This window comes from Prunus mume, linkage group LG2 (assembly GCF_029339155.1).
Source record: "Prunus mume cultivar Tortuosa linkage group LG2, ASM2933915v1, whole genome shotgun sequence".
Taxonomy (NCBI): Eukaryota; Viridiplantae; Streptophyta; class Magnoliopsida; order Rosales; family Rosaceae; genus Prunus; species Prunus mume.
Window position 1 is genome coordinate 30,094,615 of NC_142699.1, and position 11,432 is coordinate 30,106,046.

Consider the following 11,432-nt stretch of genomic DNA (forward strand, 5'->3'; position numbering starts at 1 on the left):
AACTTACAGAATGACAGAATCATATCCAAACAAAAAGGAAAGAAAAGAAAAATTGGCAGCATCATAATAAATTTTATATGACTGTAACAACCTGGCTAGGACTGGTCAGTTTATATGTCACTATAAGAATGAGAGGCTCATCACGTCATATTAGGAAAAGTGTGTTTATTAATTTGTTAATTTTAATATATTATTATTAAGTTAGAAGTGATTAATGTTAGACAACGCTATTTTACGAAAATCTTGATTGTCTAACATGGTATCGAAGCTCAATTGCAAAAAGCTGTTATGGTCAAAACCTGCAATCTTCATTCCCCAATTCTTTATGATTTACAAGATGCATCCTGGAGCTGTACTTATATGTTTTTCTCTAATTGCATTTTATCTGTTTCTCCACGTGTCGGAAGAGGCTATGCGCAAGGGTGAGTCAAATATACATTGTTACCATTCTCTAACATTTTCGGCTTTAGGAGTTAGTGGTTGTCTTAACAAATTAACAATTTCCATATGCCTTGCTAACTAAAATATAAAGATGAATTTTGTTGACATTTCCTATCTCTCCTAGTCTACGCATGCAGTTGTGCAGCTGATTATCCATCCAATAACTCCTGTATTAGAAAGTCAAAAAAAAATGACTCACCAGTCTTTGCTGTCAAAAATGCCAGAACCATGCAACTGCCTCAAAAGAAGACTTCTAGAATTCTTGGGCTTTGTTTTCAACTCTTCTAGATTTTCTGCTAGGACCTTTATGGGGCAAGTTTTTCTAATTTTGGAACAGGCAGTGGATTGAAGTTACAACTGCTCCCTCCATTGCATATATATTGGAAGCCTTATATCCTATAATGTACTTTGACGCCTATTCTATAATCTGAGAGAGAGAGAGAGAGAGACACATTAAGGGTGGTGAACGTAATTGGTTTTTGAGAGAATAACACAGCTTCTGTGCCAAGGCATTGCCGGTGAGTCATACAAGATCAAGACCTTCCGAGGAGAGCATAAGAGGGTGCCAAGAATACTGAGGTTCTCCATTGCTGGATTTTTTTCATTATAAGAGTCTCAGACATCCTTATCACGCTAGCTGGTATCAGTTTCGTGGAGAGTTTTGAGGGTTTTAATTAATTCATTCACAGAAAGAGAAATGGGAAGAGGACAAGCACAAAACAGCGTAGATACGGTGGCAGTGGCAATAGACAAGGACAAATCAAGTCAATATGCTATCAAATGGACAGTTGAAAATATTCTCACCAGGGGCCAAGCTCTCACACTGCTCCATGTTAAACATAGAACTGCAGTTTCCAGCCAAAGTATATATCAGTCAATCAATCTCTCTATCTATCTATCTCTTATTCATGTATATATATCATGATCTTAATTAAGATTATAATAATACCTTCATTCTGCTTTCTCATCTTATTTTGCAGCCAGGGGCATGGTTCCTATATCTGAAGTTACAGAGGAGGCTGCAAAAGCGCACAAAAGCCAACTTGAAGCTCAAGCCAACGAGTTGTTTCTACCGTTCCGCTGCTTTTGCGCAAAAAAGGATGTGAGTCATACTTCTATATAATATCATTACTTTTGTTTGCGCAATGTAATTTCTTCTCCTTATAGTTTTCATCTTTGCAACAGCTAAAATGCAATGAAGTCATAATTGAGGATACAAATACAGCAAAAGCACTGGTTAACTATGTTATCAATAATTCAATTGACATTTTGGTACTTGGCGCACCAGACAAGACAAGGCCTTCTCAGGTAATTGGTTCTCAACATTCCAATCTAACCTTACCAATGAAGTAATCAGTGATTTAGTGTCATACCTTAGTTCGTGCTTCTTGTAACAGATTCAGAACCACGGACGTTCCAAGCACCGTGTCAAAAGAGGCACCGGATTTCTGCACTGTGTATGTCATTGGCAAAGGAAAGGTCTCATCTATGCATTGTGCTACCAGAACATTGCCCCGTAAAGCTTCCTCACGTAATCAAATACAGGACCAACCCAGCAAAGTTTTTGAATCAAATGATACATTCAATCGCAACCAGCAACCTAGAGGTTTGTTGGGTTGTGTTCCAGCCTCATGTTATATATACATATATATATATAACTTGTTTTTCACCAAATATATCTGGTTTTTGTCATTACTCACTCAAGTTTCTTTGATCAATACAGCATCAGCGAGGACTCAGTATCCACCCCGTAGTATGCTGGATGGCATTGAAATCAGGTAATCTCCGGTACACTGATTGTTTGGGAGACAAAATGTGTAGATAATGATGCTAAAAGCAATTAATCATGGAAGAGGTGTACATAGTGACTAGTTAGCTGCACTCCTTATTTTGTCTAATATATACACACACACACACAAACACGTATGTTTATATGTATGTATCTATGTAGGTATGTATGCATGCTTGTTTGTATGTATCTTTGTATTTATCTATGTATATATGCATCCATATAAACAGTATTTGAAGGTTTAGTTTGTTAGCGATACTTTTCATTTGGAAATGTTTGCCTATGCTCTCATTCAAGCATGCACTATCTGTACTGCCGGGCATAGCTCGCCCAGGCATTCGCTAGATGAAGTTTCAGTTAATGTGTTAAACTTAAAAGGCTTCTAAATGGCTAGATATTTATGTGCAACAACTATAATACTGAAAAAGAGTATATGAATGCACAATTAATGAAAGGACTAACCTAATAAAATATATGCAGGTCGCCATTCACAAGAGCAACAGCTTCAAATAACAAATCATATGAGCTCTCGTCAGAGACCGATATATCATTCGTGAGTAGTGGAAGGCCAAGTGTGGATAAATTGTTTCCTTCTTTCTATGATGGTCTGGAATCAGGACCTCGAAGTTCAATCAGCTCAGATATGGACACCATTAGCTCTACATCATCTTACTCAGGACACAAGTTCATTGACATGAACTCTTTACAACATGAATTCTCATCCTCCTCAATTGAAAGTGAAAATTCATGGTCATCACGGAATATGGTAAGACAATTTTTCAAGCATAGTAAACTTGAAGCACCACCAACCTTCAAGCTTTGGAGCTTTATCACTTTCGTCAGAAGCTAATATACCAGAAATGTTTATCTGAGACAGCTCCCATACTGTGCCTTCAACAATTGATACATTAAATGACCAATATTTGCCATTGGTTTGAGTAGTTTTAATGCCACGATTCATAAAGATGCGCATATTACAAAAACATACACACAGGAATAGTTCAGAATACTAATACTTAATTGCTAATAATAGGATGAAATGGAAGCTGAAATGAGGAGGCTCAGGCTAGAGCTCAAGCAAACGATGGACATGTACAGTACAGCCTGCAAGGAGGCACTCACGGCAAAACAGAAGGTATTGATGCAATAGCTTTTTTCGAGCATAGACTAAAACAAAGTTTTGGAATCAACCCTAAAATTTCAATTTTTGATAAAATCAACGACAAATGGTGAGCACACATTGATATATGTAATGAATCTTTAGTACTATCCATGTAAGAACGGAAACTTTTTTTATCATTCTACCAAACAGTGTACAAATGACCTCTCTTCACCTCACATTTTCACAATGCAGCCTTGAAAATCCCAAAAAAAGGTTTGAGAATCATCATCTAGTAGGCCTAATTGGTATAGTTAGCCCTGCATCTCTCTCTCTCTCTCTCTCACTCACACACACACACACACACACATATATAGGGACACTTCTATATAGTGTCACATAGTGCATCTTATGCCTCTTACAATTCCTAAAGGTGCAGGCAGATGCAAGTGTATCTAGCAACAGCTGAAATAACAAAGCTACATGTCCAACCATACACAAAAAGAGATGAATTCATTTGGTGGAATATAAATCTTGGGTTTAGAACAACTATTCATCCATAAATTCTAATAACATATCATCACAGGCAATGGAACTTCAACAATGGAAATTGGAAGAAGAACGGAGATTACATGAGGCACGAATAGCTGAGGAAGCTGCATTGGCACTTGCAGATGAGCAGAAAATAAAATGTATGGCAGCCATGGAGGCTGCAGAATCAGCTCAAAGGATTGCAGTACTGGAAGCACAGAAAAGGAGGAATGCAGAAATGAAAGCCCTTAGAGAAACTGAGAGGAAGAAGGCATTAGAAGCAAAAACATATGATTTCATGTACAGGAAATACACAATTGAGGAGATCGAAGTAGCAACAAATAATTTTTCAAACATAAACAAGATTGGAGAAGGAGGCTATGGGCCAGTATACAGAGGTGAACTAGACCACACACCAGTGGCAATAAAAGTTCTATGTCCGGACGCAGCTCAAGGACGGTCACAGTTCCAGCAAGAGGTTGGTGACTTTGCTCATTATCAAACTTTAAGATTGAACTCTCACATTGTTGCCAAAACTGGGAACATGTTGTTTGAAAACAAAAGCAGACAGATCCAACGATTTTTTGAAAAAAAAATAGAGAGAATAGAAACACTTAAATAGATAAAAAGATAACTTCTCTGGTTTAAGAAGTTGCTCGGGCATCAAACAAAGAGTTGAATCAATTAGTTCTTCAAGTGATTTATTGTACATCTAAAAGTAGTTAATACCAATCCCCCAACCATTTCAAGTTGTAACAGTTCAATTAGAAATGCTAGGATTTTTGATATTTCTTACTCTCAAAGGCTAATAAGCTTCTTCTTTCTAAGCCATTTATATTGTTTGTGTCTTTCTGAGAAATATATCTGGCAACTCTTAACTATGCAGGTTCAAGTATTGAGTTGCATGCGCCATCCAAACATGGTTCTCCTTCTTGGAGCCTGCCCAGAGTATGGTTGCCTGGTCTATGAGTACATGGCTAATGGGAGCTTAGAAGACCGTCTCTTCCGGCGAGGTAACACCCCAGTTATTCCTTGGCAACTGAGGTTCCATATAGCTGCAGAAATTGGCACCGGACTTTTGTTCCTTCATCATACCAAGCCAGAACCCCTTGTACACCGTGACCTGAAACCCGGAAACATTTTGCTAGACCATAACTATGTGAGCAAGATCAGTGATGTTGGTTTGGCCAGGCTAGTCCCTCCATCAGTAGCCGATTCAGTCACTCAATATCATATGACATCAACAGCCGGAACATTCTGTTATATAGACCCAGAGTATCAGCAAACTGGGATGCTTGGAATCAAATCTGATATCTACTCACTTGGGGTCATGTTTCTACAACTAATAACAGCCAAGCCACCAATGGGTTTGACTCATCATGTTCAGCGGGCAATCGAGAATGGGACTTTCCAAGAGATGCTTGACCCTGCTGTTCCTGACTGGCCAGTTGAGGAAGCCTTAAAGTTTGCCCAGATAGCTTTACAATGTGCCGAAATGAGGCGTAAAAACAGACCGGATCTTGGAAATGTTGTGCTACCTGAGCTGAACAGATTGAGAAAACTAGCCGAAGATAACAAGAAGTGTGGCATCCTCGGTGGTGGTGAAGAATTTTCACCAAGTCATGGCCCCATTTCCACAATACAAGTGAGTTTCATAACATAAACCTTGCATTGCACTCGAGGTTCATATTACATACAGCTTAGAGAAACTTCAAATTTTGGCAAACTGAATGAGGTTCATATTACATACAGCCTGTGAAGGCTTCACAAGATTGTTAGCTCTTTTATTTTGGATATTTTGTGAACATTTGTATTTATTTATGAACTTTTTGGGGTTTTTCTTTCAGGATGTTATGAGTGACGTTGAGCTACCAGAGTCTGGATACTATAGCTCAAGCTCAAGGAGGAGTTCAAGGGCATCATCTTATTATGGAAGAAATTAATACTTTCCCTACAAATACAGCTTTTCAACTTCTTCCAGGTTTAATCCAATTTGATCCAAACCTGCCCATAGATTGTTTAGGAAATTAGGACTATGTTGTGTGTCTATTGAATATGTATCCATAAATTCTTTATTTTTTTAAAAACAAATCTCCTCTTAGGCAAGGCCATCTGACATTCGAGACATCAACGCTAAATGCTCTTTTGCAATACACGAGTGGCATTTTGTTTTTTTTTACAGGAGTCATACTTCAAATATCATGCTCTGATACCATGAAAGAGTTTGCTGGTTATCACAAACATTTATCCAAACTCAAGAGTATGGTCTAAGAGTTCCAGCTCCAGTCCAATTGTCCATTCAGTGGACATAAAATCTGAGCGTCGGTGCACAATGCCAGAAACCTGTTAAAAACAATAGCATATTTTGAAGTCAACTATATGAGTACACTAAATGTTGTTGCTCTATCACACATAATATCACTAGTAGAACCAAGAACACCCTCGCCTCTCGCCTAAATATCAGCGTCGCCAAATAATTAGTCAAAGACTCCCACAGTACAGTATTATGACCACACATATTGATTTAAGGTCTATTTTTATATGTAGCCACGACAGGATGTTTTTGCCAGAATATATCTTGAGCAGGAAATTGTTTATTTATATCATCGACTTTCCAACAATTTATGCTTCCCGCAAAAGTAATAAAGCTCAACAGTTGTATCTGCTAATTTAAGAAGGTACTTTTTAAAGTCAATGAAACTCCAAGGAAATCAAAGGGAAAACGATAAGAAAGACAACACAAACACACATATATCTTTCTTTCTTTCTTTCTTTCTTTTTTTTTTAATGAGATAAGGGGGATAAAACCCCAAAAAGAAACAACAAATAACTAATGCAGATCAAGCGAGGCCTAGCAACGCCTAACAAATCATCCACCAAGAAAGAACTAACCCTAGCAATTTGTGCGATTTAAGGTTTCATAGCAGTTTATGAGCATAGAACACGCATCAAAGCCAATAGGCAGAAAGAAGCTGCAGTAAATAGCAAGGGAAACAGACACGAGGGGAATTAGTTTTGACTGACAGATTAGTTTCAGCATGTGAGATTCAAAAGAAATAGTAGGACTACTCTTACGTTTATTTCTTACTCCTCTGAGTGTACTTTGAGTCTGAGTGTACGTAGCATTTCGTTGCAAATTTGGTAAGTTCAGATTAGCATCTCTAGCATCATATTGGCACGTTATCCATCACCAATATCCAACTTCATTTCAGCTTGAAAAAGGGGAGCCTAAATAAGACCCTGGAGATCAGGAAAATTTCTGTTATCCAGAATGAACATAAGAAGAAAGTGCAGAGACATACCCATGCACAATATAGGGCGATGCATATATCTGAGCTGCAATTATCATCTTGTATACATACATGCACTTGTCGAACCAATAGAATTAGAACTGTAACTGATAGACATGCTATTGTCAGTGACAATCCTTCTCTAACAATCGGTCAAACATGTCTTTACACGAAGTGCAGGTCACTGGTCAGTAATTCCAAAAGATCTGGTTCTTCCTATATTGCTTTTTCAAATATACTGAAATTAACCTCCTATAAGTCCATTCCCTCTGACTCTGGAACTCCAAAAATGCCTCTGAGCTTGCATGAAAGTCTCCTTTTCCCAAAACTTCAAACACAAATGGATCTGTTAATATGAGTGGAGAATCATCCAAATTCATTTTATTGAGAGCAAAATACATATTTTTTCCTAGTCTTCTCTCTAAGTATGCATCAACAACACAACCACAAGTCACAAGATCAGGAACAACTTTCTCATGTTTCATGTGTTCAAGGCTCAGATGGAGATCCCAGAGTAGAGACATCCTAGAAAAGGCCAGAGCACGAATATTAAATGTGGTAAGATCAGGGTGGAAACCAGCTTCCACCATTCTCAGAAATTCTCTTTGTAAGCTTTTCATCTTAAAATCGGCAGCATAGGATAACAACAAAAGGTTCCATGAAAGATTTCCCAAGTTTCTTCTACCTAGACCAACATTCTTCAGAAGCTCAGCTAATCTGTAAAACTTCCTTTTCTTCAGATACGCAAATGACATTGCCCGGATTCCCTCTTCCTCTATAAGAAACCTAGACCTCTTAAGGCGGCCATAAGCGGTCTCCATCTCAGTCAGAGAACCAAAAATGCTATAGTATCTAATAAAGGCATTACCAGTGGCAGAGTCCAACGGGAAACCCCTTGAAATCATTTCTTTCAATGTACCTTCCATCAATTCAAGCTGCCCCCCTTTCCCAAAGCAAGAGATAGCCAGTGTGTAAACCTCTGGAAACAAACTTAAATTCCTCGACCTTATCTGAGCCAAAATTTCATTCACTTTTTCAAAACATCCCACATTGCCATAAGCATCAAATAACTCAGAAACAACCTGAATACTAGGCACAAAAGAACTATGTAACATTTCATCCCAAATTGCCTCAGCTTGAGGAAAAAGATCATTGTTCGCATGGCATAGCATCAAAGCAGATAGAGTGGAGTTGCTAGGCAAAAGACCATCGGATTTCATTTCAAGTAAAAGCTCCTGGGCTACATGAGGCATCTTTTGTCTACTTAAACTTCGTATTAGCGGCACACAATCTACGTAAATATCCTTGCCATCAAAACACTCTTCCTGCTTCCATTTCCGGATTATCTGTTCTAAGCACACCCCAAATGAAAGGCATTCAAACACATATCCATCAAGAAATCTAAAACAATAACAAGCATTACAAGCCCATGTATATAGACCAAGAAATAAATAATTGAGTACACGCATAAACTGCAAACATAGCAATACTAGTAGTAATAAGATGTTGAATACACTAAACGGTAAAAAGCATGAGAGAGTTGTTTCTTAGTATAACAGAAAAATAGTATCTTTTTCCGAATAAGAAAACACACAAGTCACACTAAAACAACAAAATTCTTGAATATCCAACTGGTGCTACATAAGATGCAAAGGTGCTGGAAATAAATTATGGGCATTTGTTGAACCAGAATTTGCTTCAAATAAAAGTCCCAATTTCGCAAATACACTACTTTTTTTCTTTTGAAATGACTACAGATACTTTTAATTAATTAACTGAAAATAAGCCAAAATCGTCTGTTCATAATAGAAACGGAGACTGACCTTGCGTGCCAGGGCTCGACTCTGTGACTGGGGTTGATGGGAGGAAAAAGAAAGATGCTGTGGCTTGAGAGAACTTGAAACACATGTTGTGCTCAGAAGAAGAGTACCCTCCATTTTCACACACGGCTGAACGTTGGAAACTGAAAGAAGTTGGAAGCGACGCGTTTTGCATCGAGGCCTTTTCTTTTTCTTTTTCTTTTTCTATAAAGGGAAGGGAGTAAACTTTGTAGTTTTGTGGTCCATAAGTATTTGTATTGCTTTCGACCCAAAAAAAAAAGTATTTGTATTGCTTATTGACAAAAAAAAGAGGAGTATTTTGTATTGCTCAATCTATATAGTCAACCAAGTATATGTTATTGTAACATCAATATAATATCTAAATTATCATATTTGGGTATAAAAGTTAGGGTGTCATCAATCCAGCCGAATTGATAAAATCGGTTGATTCAAATCGTAATTCTCAATTTGATTTGGTTTTTACCACAAAAAAAGTTTGAATCGGACTATATATGGTTTGGTTTCGTTTGATTTTTTAGTTTTTATAAACCGACCTAAATCAAACTTAAAAATGGCAATTTTCTCCGCAAATAAGTTTAAACTACAATCAATAGCCTATCCCAAGTCTCCAGATCCGAACACATAGTAAATAAACTTGCAACGGTAAAAGGTCTAGTTCATTACCTTCAGAAATAAACAATGACTTAAAACCTCATGCAGCCATTAAAAAAATAAAAAAGGAGATATTTTTGCATCCTTTGAGAGGTTGTGAAAACTCATTTCAAAATCAGGCCTGATTTTGAAATCTAATAAAAATGGAGTTCAGACTGTAGTTTCCATTTTCACTTTCTTTTTTCACGCGAGCTTCGCTGCCTCTCTACTCTCTCGCGCTCTCTCAACTCTCTCTCTCTCTCTCAACTCTCTCACTCACTCTCTCAACTCTCTCAACTCTCTCTCGCTGCGTTGCCATAAAACACAACTTATGACTAAATTTGAATAATCTTTCGTCCAAACTCAATTTGGAGAACAAGAAGTTCGAACCAAACATTGATTGTATACGTGGTTGTAGTTTTGTGACTCATACAATATTAACATGTTTTGACTTTAAGCAATAGAAATCTACAGCAGTTTGTGCATTGAATTCCTTTTCCAATGGTTTTCATGTACACAGTAGTTAATTTTCTGATCAGTCTTCATTTATGTAAAGCATGAAGAGGAAGTTATATTCGCACTCCTACCAGTGGTTTTTATTCTATTTCTTTTGTAACGGACTTGAGTGCCGCAACGTCCTCTTCCACAAAGTGCCTGATGTGCCTGATATGCCTGATGTGTAACGTGCTTTTCTTCTTATCTGACAAGTTGACATATTTTCGTGTTCTTGTTTATTTTGTTCCAGATTTGTAGGGCAGTAGCCGCCTACGCCTGAAGTGCCTGATGTTCTCTTGTGTTATCTGTAGTGCTGATATGTTCTCTAGTAGTTCATTGACAGTTCTTCAGTTGAAAAACTTTAATGGAAGTATCTAGTTACAAATTTCAATTGGCTTTGCAGTTTGAAACAATGAACCAATTTCTATTAATTATGCTTTGCAATTTTCTTTTTCTTAACTTCTTTTTGCATTATTTTCTCTAAGCTCAACAACTGACAGTAGAATCCACTTTCAAGTGACGATGGTGAGGTGAAATTATACCCACTTTGTCAATATTTCTAGGAACATAACCCCATGCATTGGGCAACTACATCATTCATTCAACCATTCAACATAGCATATTATTCAACAATCCAACTTACAAGTTACAAGGGGGATGTAATCTTTTGTCTTGCAACCCTTGACAGCCTCATTGGTATCCAAAGCTTTGTTCCTTTGGTCTTTGGAAGTATTGGTCCGATTGTTCAGCATATCATCATTAGTGTGGGCAATGTTGAAAAAGATGAAATCAAGGCATTTCTCAAACGAAAACATATTATGACTAGTAGACAAGCCAAATTTAACAAACAATGCCGGCATAACTAAAGGCCTTGATTTTTCAACTCAACAACGATGCTGGCAATACCATCCCTCGTAGGAGGGCCACATCCCAAACCGGCCTAAATCCTCAGTTCCCTCCCTTGATTTTGCCTCGAAATCTCTCCTATTAGGGTTGGGGACCAGACAGAAATCCAGCCTGAAGGAGATTTGTGCCATCCCTATCTTACCCAAGAAAAACACACAAAAAAGTCCATCAACCACAAAGACTCCGATAATGTGGGAACTGGAGTTGGCTTTCACACCTCGATTTAGTGACGCATTCTGTATTATGACAACATAAATTCCATATTAGATTTGAGGCCAGCAAGCAATTGCAAAGATGCCTAAAGACACTAATTTTGAAAGAGTGCTGCTATTTCTACTCCCTTATCCTATTTCCCCATCCACCTTATCTTCAAAATTTTAAAAACAAAATTACCTCTTTGTAAAATGACT

At 37.6% G+C, this 11,432-nt stretch overlaps 2 protein-coding genes across 6 annotated transcripts; one reads left to right on the top strand and one right to left on the bottom strand.

Annotated features, from left to right (window-relative positions):
• The first annotated feature begins 1,138 nt into the window (after positions 1–1,138).
• LOC103323734 (U-box domain-containing protein 35) lies at positions 1,139–5,803 on the top strand. The gene is made up of 10 exons (XM_089044519.1): positions 1,139–1,304; positions 1,422–1,543; positions 1,627–1,739; positions 1,839–2,047; positions 2,165–2,219; positions 2,711–2,996; positions 3,264–3,365; positions 3,916–4,338; positions 4,747–5,505; positions 5,708–5,803. Exons 1-10 carry the CDS (start codon positions 1,139–1,141, stop codon positions 5,801–5,803), a joined length of 2,331 nt encoding a protein of 776 aa, XP_088900645.1.
• A 100-nt stretch (positions 5,804–5,903) lies between these two features.
• On the bottom strand, positions 5,904–9,185 carry LOC103323714 (Pentatricopeptide repeat (PPR) superfamily protein). Of its 5 annotated transcripts, none has more exons than XM_089045448.1 (4): positions 8,974–9,185; positions 7,223–8,501; positions 6,936–7,100; positions 5,904–6,203 (listed from the first exon to the last, which is right to left on the bottom strand). In XM_089045448.1, the coding sequence occupies exons 1-2, from the start codon at positions 9,143–9,145 to the stop codon at positions 7,339–7,341; spliced, it is 1,335 nt and encodes a 444-aa protein (XP_088901574.1). In that variant the 5' UTR covers positions 9,146–9,185; the 3' UTR covers positions 5,904–6,203; positions 6,936–7,100; positions 7,223–7,338. The 5 variants fall into 5 exon arrangements, with proteins under 5 accessions (XP_088901574.1, XP_088901573.1, XP_088901572.1 ...); XM_089045447.1 differs by having other exon boundaries at positions 6,936–7,088; positions 7,163–8,501; XM_089045446.1 differs by adding an exon at positions 6,753–6,832 and having other exon boundaries at positions 6,936–8,501.
• Positions 9,186–11,432: the final 2,247 nt, after the last annotated feature.

Bases quoted from the DNA above. Each gene is read 5' to 3' on its own strand.
- LOC103323734 (XM_089044519.1), top strand. From the start codon at position 1,139: ATGGGAAGAGGACAAGCACAAAACAGCGTAGATACGGTGGCAGTGGCA. The intron at 2,220-2,710 runs GTAATCTCCGGT...AAATATATGCAG, and splicing joins CTGGATGGCATTGAAATCAG to GTCGCCATTCACAAGAGCAA. The intron at 2,997-3,263 runs GTAAGACAATTT...TGCTAATAATAG, and splicing joins CATGGTCATCACGGAATATG to GATGAAATGGAAGCTGAAAT.
- LOC103323714 (XM_089045448.1), bottom strand. From the start codon at position 9,145: ATGCAAAACGCGTCGCTTCCAACTTCTTTCAGTTTCCAACGTTCAGCC. The intron at 8,502-8,973 runs GTCAGTCTCCGT...GGGTGTGCTTAG, and splicing joins GTCGAGCCCTGGCACGCAAG to AACAGATAATCCGGAAATGG.